This window comes from Triturus cristatus, chromosome 7, assembly GCF_964204655.1.
Source record: "Triturus cristatus chromosome 7, aTriCri1.1, whole genome shotgun sequence".
Taxonomy (NCBI): domain Eukaryota; kingdom Metazoa; phylum Chordata; class Amphibia; order Caudata; family Salamandridae; genus Triturus; species Triturus cristatus.
Window position 1 is genome coordinate 684120966 of NC_140590.1, and position 17269 is coordinate 684138234.

The 17269-nt window shown below is 44.7% G+C and overlaps 1 protein-coding gene across 2 annotated transcripts in view; it reads right to left on the reverse strand.

Moving 5' to 3' along the window:
* Positions 1–1385: 1385 nt before the first annotated feature.
* LOC146810339 (uncharacterized) overlaps positions 1386–17269 on the reverse strand; it is an 83177-nt gene continuing 67293 nt past the window's right edge. For both annotated transcript variants that reach the window (XM_085617331.1, XM_085617332.1), the window contains exon 5: positions 1386–2929. In XM_085617331.1, the coding sequence (XP_085473457.1) occupies positions 2559–2929 (371 nt within the window). In that variant the 3' untranslated portion in view covers positions 1386–2558. The remainder of the gene's footprint in view (positions 2930–17269) is intronic.

Genomic DNA, 17269 nt, shown 5'->3' on the forward strand with positions numbered 1-17269 from the left:
GACCGGGTCCCTCGTCTCTGCTCCTGTTCTCCTGCCTCTGACTTCAGGAACAGGATACAGGCAACCAGGCTCCCTCCCCTAAACCAATCAAAATGCTGCAATGAAGCATTGTGATTGGTCTGAGCGCCGTGACACTGCAACCAGCCAGGTACAGGAGGGGTGGGTATGTTCTCCATGCAGGCTGTAATGTCATTGCGCAGTTAGGAATGGGCAAACCTCTCCACTGCCCTGTTCCGAGAGCAGAGAAGCCCCGCCTACCCACCCACCTGCAAAGCAGCACAAACATAAAATGATAATAACTGAAAGTTATTATCATTTTATGTTTTTACCTCTCGCACTGCCTGAAAGCAGTGGGGTGACACTCTCCCACCATAGCGGAGGAGCCGCCCCTGGTGTGAATAGCATCTATGTTACTGTGCATGTGCCTAGAAATGGATTAATATAGCCTTAGAGCCCGACGTAGCGGGCTCTACTGGCCATTAAAGGCCGCTCCAGCATTAAAGGCCCGAGCCAAAGATGAAGGCCTTCAACAAGAAAGCAGGCCTTTAAGAGACTGTAGAGCCCGCTATTGAGGGCTCTAAGGCTATTTAAAAAATCTGCCCCTAGAGGGCATAATGTTCTAAATTGTAAAAACAAAGGCCTTTTGGAGCCCAAGGGGGTTTAAATCCCCTCGGGCTCCAAAAAGCCTTTGTTCCCAGCAACAGCTGTGAAATGAAAAAACATTGGAATTTAGCTCTCCAGACTTCTAGCAGCCAGTAGAAGTCCGGAGCACTCCATTGTCTACAATGGACCGCTCAACATTCCAATGTTCTAATATCCTCTACTACCACAGCTCGGTACACATTTTTGTCTTGATGGTACCAATGGTAGACATCAGCCCATGGTTGGGGCCTAAAGGAGATGGGGTGAACATGCTTGTCAAAGAAAAAAGTAATTGTGCATAAGGTTAAGATGATATGTTATGTGGTTGGGAATTTTCTTCCATTTAGTAATGTAGATTTTGGAATTCTGGATAAGGACAGAGAGAAGGTAATTGGTACATGTATGCAGAAGTGGACAGAAAGGGAGGTGATGATCATGAAAACCAGTAGGATGGGAAAAAACGTTCATGTGAATTTCTATGCCGCATATATTAGAAAGGGTTATCTTATGGAAGGAACTGAAAAACAACCTCTTTCCAAAACCCTCTTCTTAAAGAACATTATCTGGTTATTCGATTTTCTTCTTCTTCTATGACAGCAAAAACTTCCATTCACTACGGTAACCAAGAGCACAAATGCTGATATTGATACATAATTCGAAGGAGCATCTGCCTGTCAATTAAAATAACTGTTGTGGAACATAACACCGGTTTATGTGATGAGCAGTGAAATAAAGCTAAAGTATTTCACCAGCAAAATAAATCTATCTTTTTATTTGGCAATAAAGTGTACACAATTTTTCAGTAGTTGGCAAGGGGAATTTCATTTAACATTGTACATGCAACTAAACTACATTCATATTTCTATGAACACTGCTGCTCCCTCTGGGGCACAGTTAACCTTTAAACTATGAACTGTAAATCCAGGATTTGAGATGCAGTCTGTTTCTTCATTTAACACGATTAGTTTTTGGGTGAAACAGATACTAGTATTCAAAATTTCAATCTAACTGCTTAGGAAAAGGAAAGGGGCAGATATGTGAAACAGTGGCAGGTGTGGGATGCACGAGGGACAGATGTAGAATGCAGAGATGGGGCTGCCCTGGTACTAGACGTGGGATGCACTGGAGGCAAATGGGTGATTAAAATTGGGCAAATGCAAGATACAGGTTATGTGTTTTAAAGAGTGTAGTAGTGGGACAAACAAGGGCAGAAGTTGAGCAGGTGTTGAACTCAGTTGACCAGAACATGGAACAAGTAGGGGGCACCACAAAATAAAAGGCAAATCTAAAGCACCCTCATATCATGCCAGGCTACCTTAATATTTATCATACATATACACCCCCTGAAGCCCGAGAACATCATTTTCCACCTTGCCCAGTGTTGGTCACGATGTAAAGTGCAAAAAGATCTTAAAGTGTATTCAAGATTGATATGTCAAAGGCAGTTTTTCAAGTATCTTATATGTCCATTTACATTTTCACATACGTAGCATTGTAAGTAACGATATGCTAGGTCATGCTGTATTTTTAAGGAAATATTATACACACTAAATAGCATGTCATTAATGATCTCAAAAAGCTCTCTGAGACAGTGTGAGGGCTTCAACAACTGGAAGTAGTGGCATGGGTGGTTCCAGATCTCTAAACAGTAGCAACAATGAATAATGTCTATTGCTGTCTATTACCCCAATATTTCACCTTCAAATTGTAGATTGTGAATCTGGAGTAATTCCCACTTTTCACAGCCTTATAAAAGTAAAATGACAACGACGTGTGACAAGATAACCTCCTGCAAGACAAGTCAACCTTCATGGTGCTTTCTGTGCATTAGATGTTTAAGGGATGATCCTTGCCTGACCCAAGAACCACACACTATACTATCATGCCTCAGAACGTGTTCTTAGCCAGCTCCCGGTCTACAAGGCTAGCCCGGTCAGCTCAGCCACTTCCTTCAAGATGCTCTTGGCTTCCTCTTGATACTGTCTGGACTTCTGCTGGACCAGGCCAACTTTAAGGATATTGTTCTCCAGGTTGGCCTCCACCCGCACCTGGTCCAGGTAGGCTAGCTGCCTCTGCTTCAGGTTTTCAGACAGCTGGCTCTTGCTGTGAAGCACCGAGCGGATCATCTCCTGCAGCTTCGTTTCATTGGCGAGGATTAGCTTGGAGGCTCTACTGAGCTTCTCCACTTGCACTTGCGCCTGCTCGAGGTTCTCGGGCACGTCCTCATCATTTTTCACATGGAGTGAAAAACTGTAACCCTTCATCTGCAGTTGTACATCATAGTCACCTGTAAGACAAAAGTGCATACACTCATCTCGTGCTTGGCGGACATCCCAACAGCAGTCTAAACATTTGTCTTCAGGAAACGATCCCCTTAGGACTGGAAAGCCACTAATCGTGAATGACTGTCAAACGTAGTATGAGAAACAAAGTGCACTTATAAATCAAAATCTATCTAGTTTTTTCTTTAATTACTTCTGCTATTCATTTATGTTGCAATTGAGGCTCTGAAACAGAAGCCAACAGCCAAGCGAGGACCTATGCGGCTTAACCACTTGTTTAAATATATAATCCTTCGACTTTGCAGCCGTTCACTACAATCCATCAAGTTTCCTTGGGAAGAAAGCTGCCCTAAGTGTATTTAAATGTGTCCTAATGGCATTGCCTCATCGGTCGTGTGCTACTCTGAGAGCAGCGAGTTTATTTTCATTCATATGCATTTGGTTTCGAGAGCTATGTTTTTTGGCCCCCTTTGTGTCTCCCTGCTCTGCGTTTCCACAGTAGGAAGATTTACAGTTAGCCTAAGGGTTTGGATTGGCTACCGACTGAAACCTTAATGCGATGATGGCGGGATGGGCCTGAAATAAAAGGGGGAAAATGTGACAGGGAAATCAGATGGTGGTAGGTTTGCTATCCTTGCGGTCCTCATACCACAAACAAGGCATTAGCACAGGGAGCGAACCAAAGAGGGCTTTTCATGAGCACACAAATCCTTAGTGTTTTGGCCAAACTCTATGCAATAACACCATACAGCCCTATGCAAAAACACCATACAGGACTTTCCATTTCCACCTCTCCTACGGCCCCGCCTCAATAGGTGCAATAAAGTGTTTCTAGGGTCTGGAACAAGGAATTACTCTACATGTCCAATGAGTGCAGCATGCGATTATTGGATGTTTCCCTGTTCTAAAAAACTTACGATTCAAAACATGCATTACTGTTCTCTTAGCAGGAACATCAAGCTAAGTATTCACATGTGAAGAAAAACTAAACAAGCTTTGGCAAATCGTATAGGTCTGGAGTTGGCTGCCAGCTTTTTGTCTTTGTTAATGTTTGTTTTATTATCGTTTTGGTAAAACTTTAGTCTTGTTGGAGGTGTTAGGACTCCGCAAAATATAAAAAGAATGGAATTGGCTGAAAGCTAGATCATATTATTTGTCTCAAATTCATATCCCGCTATAGTAATCCCTGGCACTGGAGGGACTCCTTTGAGTGCAATGTGCTCCATGCAAAAGCGCAGAATGCCGTCACAACGCAGTGAAGTTAGCCAATAACTTAAGTGGGATGGTCGACTGCCATATAGTGAATGGTTTAGTGGGAGGAAGAAAGCTTTGAATGGTGCAATAACAGAACAATGGCTTATGAGGGCTGGCTGTAAGCAGTCCAGAGGACAGCTGCCCACTCTAGTCTTCCGAAATGGAAACTTTATTTTTAAAGCTGCATGGATCCCTTTATGGGCATAGACTGCTAAAATAGTTTCCATTTGGGAATACACATGCAGGGTCAGAGGTCTGGTGTCATCTGAACTCCACCAGCCCTGCAATTACAGCCAATCACAGTGGTTAGCCAACTGCATCCTGCCTAATTGATATTCATTAGGCAGGTTTTTTTCTGTAATCAACTGCAAATATTCAATTTGAGAAATAACTTATTAGTGCATAAGTAGGATCGCTCATAACACAATGGGTGAGATGGAGGTATGTACAGCACACCCTTCATGATCACTAATCAAATTTCAGAAACAAGTAAGGTGGCTGAAGATATAAGGCCAATTTGGTCTAAATCAGGGGTACTCACAAACTTTCTCTCGGGGGCCAAATTTACAGTGTGGTTTGTGGCCGAGGGCCGCACCGATGGGGGCGGGGGCAGTGGGGGAGGAGGCGGGGCTAGAGCAAAAAAAAAAAACGGGACCATGAGGTTGAACACAGGCCCCTGCAGCAGACGCCTTCGTCCACTGAGCCACCAGACCCGGCATTCACACATATCTATCTATCTATCTATCTATCTATCTATCTATCTATCTATCTATCTATCTATCTATCTATCTATCTATCTATCTATCTATCTATCTATCTATCTATCTATCTGTCTATCTATCTATCTATCTATCTAGCTCTGTCTCCCTCCCTCCCTCCCTCTATCACTCTCCCTCTATCACTCTCCCTCTCTCTGTCTCCCTCTCTCTCTATCAATTTCTCTCTCTCTCTCTCCCTCCCTCAGTCTCCCTTTCTCTCTCTCTCCCTCCCTCAGTCTCCCTCTGTCTCGCTCACTCTGTCTCCCTCCCTCCCTGTCTCAGTCCCTCCCTCCATCCCTCCCTCTCCCTCTTGTCTCCCTCCCTCTATCTCCCTCCCTCTATCTCCCTCCCTCTGTCTCCCTCCCTCTGTCTCCCTCCCTCTGTGTCTCCCTCCCTCTGTGTCTCCCTCCCTCTCTCTGTCTCCCTCCCTCTGTGTCTCCCTCCCTCTCTCTGTCTCCCTCCCTCTCTCTGTCTCCCTCCCTCTCTCTGTCTCCCTCCCTCCCTCTCTCTGTCTCCATCTCTCTCTATCTATTTCTCTCTCTCTCCCTCTGTCTCCCTTTCTCTCTCTCTCCCTCCCTCAGTCTCCCTCTGTCTCACTCACTCTGTCTCCCTCCCTCTCTGTCTCAGTCCCTCCCTCCATCCCTCCCTCTCCCTCTTGTCTCCCTCCCTCTATCTCCCTCCCTCTGTCTCCCTCCCTCTGTCTCCCTCCCTCTGTGTCTCCCTCCCTCTGTGTCTCCCTCTCTCTCTCTGTCTCCCTCCCTCTCTCTGTCTCCCTCCCTCTTCTCTGTCTCCCTCACTCTCTCTGTCTCCCTCCCTCCCTCTCTCTGTCTCCCTCCCTCCCTCTCTCTGTCTCCCTCCTTCCCTCTCTGTCTCCCTCCCTCTCTCTGTCTCCCTCCCTCTCTCGGTCTCCCTCCCTCTCTCTGTTTCCCTTCCTCTCTCTCTCCCTCCCTCTCTCTGTCTGCCTCCCCCTCTCTCTGTCTCCCTCCCTCCCTCCCTACCTGTCTCACTCACTTTGTTGGTCTCCCTCTCTCTCTGTCTCCCTCCCTCTGTCTCTCTCTCTCCCTCCCTCTCCCTGTCTCCCTCCCTCCCCCTGTCTCCCTCCCTCTCCCTGTCTCCCTCCCTCTATCTCTCTCTTCCTCTGCCTCACTCACTGTGTTTGTCTCCCTCCCTCTCTGTCTCCCTCCCTCTCTGTCTCCCTCCCTCCCCCTGTCTCCCTCCTTCCCTCTCTCTCCCTCCCTCTTTGTCTCCCTCCCCATCTCCCTCCCTCTCCCTCTCTCTCCTTCCCTCTCTCTCTCCCTGTCTCCCTCCCTCTCTCTATCTCTCTCTCTCAATCAGTTTGTCTCCCTTTCTCTCTGTCTCCGTCCCTCTCTGTCTCCCTCCCTCTCTGTCTCCCTCCCTCTCCATCTGTTCTCCCTCTGTCCCCCTCCCTCCCTCTGTCTCCCTCCCTCTCCCAACTTGTCTCTCTCTCTCGCTGTCTCTCCCTCCCTGTCTCCTGCTCTGTCTTCCCCCTCTCCCTCTTTCCCTCCCTCTGTCGCACTCTGTCTTCCTCCCGCTTTAAACTCACCTGCTGCTCTCACTAGCTGCTGCCCGCAGCCCCCCCCCCCTCCCCCCCTGTCTCTCACCTCACCCGGCGCTTCCCTGGAACACAAACAGCCGCCGCACCCAAGTACTTCACAGGTCTTTTAAAGGCCAAGTCACTTGTTAATGAGGCTTTGTTGTATTTCATCTCTTCTTAGCGCCCCTGCATCTCCACTCATTCAGAGGAACCCTATCACAAAAAAATCATGCTAATTCAGTGAGTATCCTACCCTGACAACCCAGGATTTGCTTCCCTAACTTTAGGAATGGAGAGCTTCATGGTCTGGGTATAGATGGTATCCTCTGTAGTCACACATTCGACAAGAGGCATACCATGTGGAACAACTAGGAGTGCCTTTAGGTGTGTCTGGGTGCACAACAGGCTAGTGTGAAGTTCTTTATGTGTGAGCTGAGGCAATGTCTTTGAAGTGCAAATGGGGCTGTGCTCAACTCTGCCCCCAATCCTGCTTGCACAGCCCCTCCTGCCAAAAACCAGTCCCCCGATTGTGTGGCTGTGTAGGAGGAATACACAAAGGTCAACTACAACTACATTGTCATGTGACCCAGGAAACAGGCTGAAGGCACCAAATAGTTAGGAAAATAATATACCAACTTGCTAAAAGTGATTTATTCAGAAGTGTGACTTTAACATTTAAGAGGATTTTAAATTACAATTCCTTACATACCAAACACAATATTGCTACCTGTTCCTAAACAAAGGTTACCACTTAATAAATGTAATAATAAATCTCAATATTATCCTACGGGAGAGGTAGGCATCACAGTAGTGAGATAGAAATTTGTGAGTTATTCACTACCAGGACATGTACATCTTAAAAGTACATGTGCGACATTTCAAATACAACACACCCTGCCATGTGGGCTGTTTAGGACCTGCCTAGGGGTGACATATATGTAATAAAAAGGGAGTTTTCATCTGTAAAGCGGTTTATTCTGCCAAATCAAATTGGCAGTTTAATGCTGCATACAGGCTCCAATGGCAGGTCTGGGACATGGTTTAAAGAGCTACTTCAGTGGGCGGCATAATAAGTGCTGCAGACCCACTAGTATCATTTAATTGACGAGCCATGGGTACATGGTATACAATATTACTAAGGGCTTAAACGTAAATTAAATATGACAATCAGGTGTAAGCCAATTTTACCATGTGTTAGGGAGTGAGCACAAGCATTTTAGTCCTGGGTAGCAGTGGTAGAGTGCACAGAGTCCTAAGGCCGACAAAAACAAACTGAGCAACAGAGGAGAGGAGAAAGCAAAACGTTTGTGGGACAACTACCCTAAGGTTGACAAATCTAACACTTATTCTCTCAAAGATAACTTGGCTTGCAATGTTTCATCTAGGTCTATTAATGCACTCGCATGACTATGTACTTGATTTCAGGTAACAAAACTGGGTGGCCAAGATTTGTTCTCTAGTTGTTCCCAAGATGTGGTACAGCCTTCCTTCCTTATTTCTCTTAAAACCTGTGTTGTGCAATCATGCTGACTCTTCGGGCTTTCTTAAATTTCTGATGTTAATGAGTGCTCCTTGCCTAAAACAATTGCTCCCTGTTTTACTGCACCATGAATAACAATAGGTGTTGGGACTTCTCCAAATATGTGTTCTTACTTATCAAAGAGGACTTCACAAAAAATTCCAATACTTCAGAGTATCTCATGGAAACCAAAAGCAATACTTATATGCAGCGGTAAAACATGTATGCAACTTTTAGAAAACTGAGTGCTATTCCCTCAGAATTTTTCAGGATGGATGGCCATAGGGTTTGTCAACGGATATATTAGCTCCTTTCAGTGCCCTCCTGCCAAAAGCCTGTCCATCCTGCGGCGGTTGTCTGGGCTCTCTATGGCCAGTCCAGCCTTGGCACCTGCTGATTTATCCTAGATGCAACTTTTTAGGTTGAAATGTAACCAAAATAATACTATAATCTTAGAATCACGTACGACTGCTCTTACAGCTTTTTAATCTTTTGTGACTAGTTAAACAATCTCTGATGTAGCTTTCTAATTATCGATTCGAACCATCAACAGTTTCTACTATTTCTATGATGGCATAAGTGAAACTAATACATTTGGGAACTAAAAAACAGGTGCTTTCGCCCCTTAACTTGCGAGTACATGTTTTATCATTCTCACTGAGATGAAAACATGACTCATCAAAGTTTGGATTCACCTTTAGTTTCAGTTTCATCCAGATCACTGGTATGGGAGCTTGTCCCACTGTCATATTTCTAGGCTGACATTGCATTCCTTATATTTTTCCCTACATGCAATAGCGGGGCTTTGCTCCACAGCAGGCTGTTATACAAAATCGCACTAAGTCACTGTTGACGACATAACTCTACTTCAGTGCACACTTCTCCAAAATGAACCATTAGAGCACCAGCGTTTGCTGCTGAATAAAGTGAAACCTTTCTTACCTGAATCTAACTTTAGGACAACAGTGCAAGCCTTGTCCTCTCCCTACCAATCCCTAACTCAGCAGTCTTCCTGACGACAAAAAGGCACCTACCATTGAAAGAATATAACAAAATATACACTGGGAGAATGTGCAGTCTGAAATGTTTCGACTCCCTTGTGGGGTTCCACAGGGGTCTGCTCTTTCACCGACTCTCTTTAATATTTATGTTGCCCCGTTGGCCAAATTGGTTAGAAAACATGGATTTTCACTAATTATGTATGCCGATGACTCTCAGCTCACCATCTCAGTCACAGAGCCCTTAGATATAGTAGCTACTGGTTTTCATGCATGTCTAGCTGACATTATGCACTCGATGAGCTCAAATTTTCTAAAAATCAATACTGACAAAACCGAGGTCCTTGAATTTGGCAAAGGTCCATCGGTATGGAACACAAGCTGGTGGCCCAAGGAGGCGGGACTCTGCCCCACCCCTGTTTCAAAGGTAAAGAACCTGGGGATAACCCTGGACAATCAGCTAAACCTATCCGCCCATATTAATAAACTAACCTCTTCCTATTTCCTCCTTTTAAAAACTTTAAGGAAAATGTTCCCTTTTATAACAACAGAATTTCAAAAGACAATTGTAGTTTCACTTTTTCTATCAAAACTAGACTACTGTAATGCCCTTTTTGTGGGAATTGGCAAGGCACAGGAGAGGAAGCTCCAATCATTGCAAAATGCGGCAGCTAGGTTACTTATGAATATACCTAAGGGCCGCCCTACCTCAGAGGCCATTAAAACTCTACACTGGCTCCCGGTCTGACATAGGGTTAACTTTAAAGCTCTATGTCTAGTACACAAGGCTCTTTATGGAGGTATATCCAGAGAAGTAGGGAAACTCTTCACAAGATATCTTCCTGTCAGAACACTCAGATCATCTACAGAAGGTCTTGTTTGTATCCCAAAAACGCGGAAGGTCAGATGGGGAGGTAGAACACTATCTTACTGTGCAGCAAAATTATGGAACCAGATGCCATGTCCCCTGCGTTGTCAACCGAACCGTTTAAATTTCAGGAAGGACCTAAAAACCTGGTTGTTCGGTAAAAACTAATGAACTCACCTGGAAGAATGTCACGTCTCACACCCAGCGCCAAGACACCATGGCATTCGTGCGCTTTATAAATAACACTTCAAATCAAATCAAATGCAAGACGACATGTTTCATCATAGATCTGTATAAGCTCTACCACATGACCCCAGCTCTACACAGGCTTCTTCTCCATATACTAAAAATACCTCAGAAATTATCCACCTTAAAAAGACAGCACCACACTTGATAACCTGAATGGAGACAAAGGAAAAGGTCAGAAGGCATGTGTTCTCCATTGATACATCCAGGATGGGAGCCGTATAGCCAACAAAATCACAATGGCTCGCACACTCCTACAAAACCGAAACTGAAGACTGCAATGATTGCTATCACCCTGTACCTTAGAAAACTTCTATTTCCAACATATTGTAATGATTCCGAATCATATCTCCGGGTTCCAACTCATGTTCAGGGCTCCCCTACTTTCAAGATAGTTTGGTATGTGAATTGGATCCTAGAACTCCTAAATAACCTGTGCTTTATCAAAGAGCTTCATCGACCAGACAATCAGGGCACCAGTCAGACTTACTTTAATTTGAAAGCATTCAACATTTTCCATTTCCTCCTTCCCCACCCAACATCTGTGCCAACTATACCCTCATGCACTCCAAATATTATCCAAGAGGCATCTCCAGGTCTCATTGACAGACCAAGAGCAGTCATAGAGCCTTACTTTCATCTTTATTGGGCAGTATGGCCAAGAAGATGTCCCATTCACTAAATTTATGACTTGCTTCCCCTCTTTTATGGTATGTTATGATATATATGCTTACAAAGTGCTCAAATGCCAAAAAAGGCATCTTGCTACTAGCTGAGCTACTAATCAGTGTAAGAACCTGACCGATGTTAAGCAGAAGGGAACAGCCATGTCTCCAAAGACTTTCTAAACAGCATAAAGTTAGATAGGGCTCTGAGATGTGGAGGCAAGGAATTCCAGGCCTTCAAACAGCGGCAGTCCATGCAGGTAAGAGCGGTAAAGCGGTGGAGCCGGGTTGAGGGGGATTTGACAGACAACCACGAGGGAAAATTAAATAAATAAATAATTTCCCCTCTTGGTCGTCTATTGAATCCCTCCCCAACCTAGCCCCACTGCCCCACCGTTCTTACCAGCACGGGCCGTGGTTGCATTCGAAGCTCCAACTACTAAGCCTCTGCCTCCCCAGTTCACGCCCTTAAATCTGGGGACAACCACCAAATGTGGGGAGGCCGAGCATATGGATCTGCCAGGTTTATACCAGAAAAAAATATTTCTTAAAAAAATAAGTCCCTGCTGGTAAAGTGCCTTATGAACCAGACATAGCACTTTGAACGTGATCCTCTTCCTAACTGGAAGCCAGTGTAGTTTTTTGATTTCACCATAAACTGACTGGTACTCTGGGATTCTACAGAACACACAGACTGCCACATTCTGCAAGGTCTGTAATTTATTCAGGACACACTGATGTGCATGCAAGTATAGACCGTTGCAGTAATCAATCTGTGACAAGACCAGCGAGGTAATCACTGTCTTCTGTAGATGAGCCAGGATGAATGGCACAATTTTCTTAACCATTTTCAAAGTAGCAAAGGCAGCGGAAGTGACCACATTTACCTGGTTAGAATAAGATAGTTTATCTTTAAGAACAGCTCCTAGGTTCTTTGCTGACTTAACCGGGGATGGAGGTAAACCGAGTTCTGATGACCACCGACAAGGGGACCAAAACGATGGCTGAGCCCCAAACAACAACACCTCGGTCTTACTGGCGTTGAGTTTGAGGGGTTTTATGGCCATCCAATGGCTGACTGCTTTCATGCAGTTGCATGAATTACCGGCAACTGTTTGGTCATCCGATGCAAATGACATGACAATTTGCGTGTCTTCGCCAAATGTCATTAATGTGAAACCAAAGGAGCGGATCAGATCAGCAAGAGGGATAACATATATATTAGAAAGAGTTGGACTAAGTGGGGATCCCTGAGGGGCCCGGCAGGGAAGATAAATTGTAAGAGATATAAAATTGTCCAAAGTTACTGGTTGCTCCCATCGTGTAAGGAAGAAGTTCAGCAAATTCCATGCTGACCGAGTCACCCCGATCCTGTCCAGACGATCCATTAGCAGCCCATGACTCATAGTATCAAAGGCCACTGACAGATTAAGCAGGACCAGGGAGGTCCTGCCTCCGGGATCAAGGGGCATCCTGTTCTCTTCCGTCGCCTTGATGAGGGCCGTCTCTGTGCTATACCTCACCCAGAAACCAAATTGGGTGGTGTCCAAAAAGTTGTTAGTCTGGACATAATCCACCAGTTGTTTATTGAGGGCCTTCTTGATAATCTTGGCCGGTAAAGGGAGGCAGGAAATGAGCCGATAGCTACCCGTATCAAGTGGGCCAAGTGAAGGTTTTTTTAATAGTGGTCACACGAACTCTGTCTTCCAAACAGAAAAATTCCTGAATGGCACATCAGGTTACAAATATCAGCCAATACTAGGCCAAGAACTTCAGCTGCCAAAGAGGCTACTCTCAGTGGACAAGAGTCTCTTGGTGAACCTGATTTAGAAGATGTAGTCCTTTCCGTGAATTCCTACACAGCAGGGATAAATTGACATGGTGAAGACCCCAGATCGACTTGCAGGGGGGGTTTCTCAACTGAGGGGAATGAGGAAATGCATGTGGAGGAATTATTTTAAACTTCCTTGACTTTCCGGTGAAAAGTGTTCACCAGAGAGTCACAAAAGGATTGGAGAAGGAATCGGTAGTGAGCTTTTTATGGTCACAAACAGCTCCTTTGAAGAATTTCCTGCTGCTTCAATTTTATTAGTAAAATATATTGACTTTGCCTAACGATTCGCTGTCTTATATCTAGCCAAACAGCTCTTACATCTAGCCTTCTCAGAATCACATTAGCGGACTCTTCAGTGCCTTCCTTGTCTTCTACAGGCCTTTAGATTTCCGAGAACCAGGGCCCGTGGATGTTCTCGCTTGATCCTGGACTTCTTTGCAGGCGTCTGAGTGTACTGGTCAAAACTAGCCAGTTGGAATACTGTCCTACTGAGGACTCAACGTCCTCAGAAAGGACTGGCAGCATGTCCCTTAATTGCTTAGAAAGGGCCGGCCTTTGGATTTTGTGCCCTCTCTGTGATGATGTCCAAAAGGCATACTCAACACCATAGTTTCAATTTCTGCACATTATTCCACCTATGACTCTTTCAGTGCTAATAACTTAATTTTGGTCATGTGACCTAATGTTGTATATATCACTGTTTTACGTACCTTCCCAAATTTTACCAGCACATCATGCACCCCATGGTTACGGGAGACTCACTTTCTTGAACTCCATGTGTATGCATATATCCTCTCCAACATTGCACTGAATGATAAAAATTGTCCAACGTATATTGAGTGGGACTGGTTAAGATTCTCAAATATATCAAATGTACCCTCTTCAATCAAGTCACCAAACTGCACTACCTTTGCAGCATCCCAAACCCGCACATCTATTTTCCTAGCTACATTATGAAACACCGGCAGAGACGATATTGGAAAATCAGGAGTGAAAGGCACTGTAAATTAAATCCTTAATGTCATTCTATCTATACAATATTTCACAGACAAAATTAATCTGCTGTATTTTATATTTTTGTGAACGGCATCTAGCAGACACATCAGTGTATCTACTCCCTCACCTTCGAACATCCCATACTAAACTCTCACCTGTAGAATCCGGCACCCATCTAACCACCAACTGTAATTGGGTGGCCAGATTATAAAGTTGCTTATCTGGAGCCTTTGTCCGACCTCTGTGGTAGGGAGCTGTAGCTTTCTCAGGGAACACTTACGGCCATGACCAAACCCCCCCCACCCTTATATCAAATCTGTCAGCTAACTATTAGTTCTCACAAACACGTTCCTGGATAGTCTCAGCAGGATCACAGTAAAAGAGTCCAATAGCCTTAGAAGGACAATCAGTTTGGACAAAACAATTCTGCCTAGGGCTGAGATAGGAAGTCACTTCCAGAATTTAAAGGACCCTTTAATTGTAGCAAGTTATCTCATTATATTATTAGCTATTAGGTCTTCTTCAGTGTGGTATATTCGGATTCCTAGATATTTAAATGTGTTGCTCTCCCAGTGGACAGGAAACACCACCTCGCCCCTTATAAAAGATTCTTCCTGCTGCCACAGAAGAAAAACACAAGTCTTAGCAAAGTTCATCCTCACTACCTACACTATTCTAAAATATTTTAGTGCACGCAGCACCTGGTCCATGTCCTCCATTTCCTTTGGCAGATACAGCTAGACAAACCGATACGATGTACGGCACTTTGTCTTTTCTTATCCCCCAACTCTCAACCCTCTGTCTATACCTTGTTGCCACCCCTTTCCATGGTCAAAGCGAACAGGAACAGGGAGAGTAAACACCCCTTCTGCTTCCCCCTCTCAATCAAACAGGACACCAAGACTAACCTGCCAGTTTTAGCTCTTGCAGGCAGGCAGACAGGAGACAAATCCATTTAGGCATCCCATTGCAAAACTCAATTTTCTCCAGAACTGTAAATATGTATTTCCAAATTAGGGTTTGGTAGGCTTTCCACAGATCTATTGACATTGCTGCTGGATATTGACACTCTAAAGACATTCCTCCATAGCATGGTGAAGGTGTCTAATATTCATGGCGACACATATATTAGTTATAAAAACCTAACTGGTTAGGATGAGAAAGTTCCAAATCCAGGGCATCATCCTTTCAGCTATAACCTTAGCCAATATTTTGTATTCAAGATTAAGTATCAACAGGGGCCAATATGCTTTGGTCTGTAATAAATCCTGACCGAACTTGGGGATTATCACTATAATCACTTCCATTGTAGTCTGTGACAACGTCCCACCAATACATGCTGCTTCATGCATTTGCTGCAGTTTGGGAGCTAGAATCAATGCATATGTTGAATAAAACTCTATTGGGATTACAATCCCACCCGGATCCTTTCCTGAAGCCAGCCATCTGATAGCGATTATAGTCTCCCTCACACTCAGTGGAGCTTCCAGGGCCTCCAACTGTACCTAATTCAGTTTGTTAATTCCTGCACAACTCATGTTCTACCACAGAGCTCCTGTCATAGTCATCTGGGCTTTGATATAGGGAGTGGCAATAGTTCCTCACTACTCCATTAATCTGGTATTCTGTGATAACTATTGTCCAACCCTTAATTTTGCAGTGCAGTGATCTGGCCATGTCCCTCCTCATTTCACACCAACCATGGCAGCAAACAGCCTGGTTTATCTGCCGCAGCATGCTGTCTGAGGGTCATTCATCTGTAATCTAATGTACATAGACTATGTATCAGTTCACATTGTTTCTTCACTGTAAGGGTTTATAAAATCTGGACTCCCGCATGCACCTCTCTATCCATGCTGGTTATCTTTTTCTCAAGAGTTGTGATATTCTCAGTGCTACTTTATTCCCATAAGTGGCTGTAATGCACACACCCTGTATATATGCAATGAAGGCTACTCACTGAATGTCTGCATCATCCGTTGAGGCTTCATACAGCTCTAAAAACTACAGGATGTTTAAAACAATCATCTAAAAAAATACTCTGTCCTGTGGAACCTCAACTCCAATTTGGGATGCCAGCAGAGGCCCGTGCAGGTATGAGCGGTGGGCCAGGTGGCTGGGGATTTCGTCAGACGACGAGGAGGGAAAATTAATTATTTATTTAGTTTTCCTCGTGGTCGTCTCTAAAATCCCCCCAACCTGGCCCCACCACTCTTACCTGCATGGTCTGCTCCGGCGGGATGCACTGTCTATCACCCCCATATTTTCAGCCACTACTGGATATAATCAGATAGCACTCTGGCCAGGTTTCTCACCCGTATGAAGGCCCACACCAGTTGCTCAGGTTGCAGTAACAGATCAAGCCTGGACTATAGTGTATGCACTTGTCAGTTGTGTGTAGCTTTGGAGTGTCTTGATTCTCCATCAGACTAAAATTCAACAGAAGAAGGACATCACTATTTGCCTGTCCCACCTCAACAGCAGGGGGCCTTTTGATAGTTCTCCAGAGGTTCAGTCCCTCTGACCACAGGACAGCTGCATATCTCACTCCACCCACAATTAATCAACGGAGCCTGGAAACTGACAGCATGTTACCGGTGGGTGTTGTTAATTTTCTTCTTATGCAGGAAGAACAAAAAGGGTGTTAGAAGTAATGTTCAGACTATGATTCTCGGCCATGTGGCTCAGCTTTGAGTTTCCTAACAGTCAGCAAATCTTGCTTTCTGCCAATGTATACCTGTTCTATATACCAGAATGAAGGTGCGGCTCCTCAATTTGTGTGGAGGAGCGTCACCCCACATGCCCCAGACCTGAAAAATTAAATGGCAATAGGTTTATTTATTACCATTTTATTTTTCAGCAACCCGTCACAAACTAAATGTCAGGAAGGGGCTGTGCCAGTACTGCTGAGTGGAAGCAGCAGGGAGGTGTGGACCTTAAAATGCACGTCTCTTTGGCCGGCCATCTTGGGACGGCCAGCCAAATAAACGCATTTTAAAGTTCTCTAACCTAGCAATCATAGACAGCTGATTTAGAGAAAGCGCAGGCCTCCAGGCCTCTTAGGAGCACTGAGAGCGCCTGCTTTATCCAATCTTGGTACTGCTCTCATGCTGTGAGAGCAGCGACAGCTTTGGATAGTGGAGTTTCCTGTGTCAGGAGCTTCCAGAAGACACTCGAGGGAGGAGGATGTCGCGCTGCAAGTTAGGACGGTAAGTCTATTTTTTTTTTGTGCCCCCGCCCCACCATCTGCGGTACAAGGTGGAAGGTACTGTAACAATACTACAAAGATCATCCTTTTTTTATTGAAAAAGGTACATTATTTACCTCTCTCTGGTGTCTTCTTCTGAGACTAAACGTACAACACAGGGAAGATGACAAATTATAAGAGGCTCCCTGGCAGCAGGGTTATTTGGCCAAATAATAAGTACATCACTCGCACAAAGTAGACTCTTGTGTTATTCTCTCCTTGGACAGACTGCTAGTTGGGGAGCACTGTTCTCCAAATGTACATTGGCTTCCTATTTTCTTTCTCTCTTTTTTTTAAGTCATCTTATATTTGTACACTGGCCAAAATCAACCCTGGCTCTGTGCCGGACTTTCCCTGGTTTAGAGCATTAACAAGGCATGGCTGCCAAGGTCTAGGCTTGACATG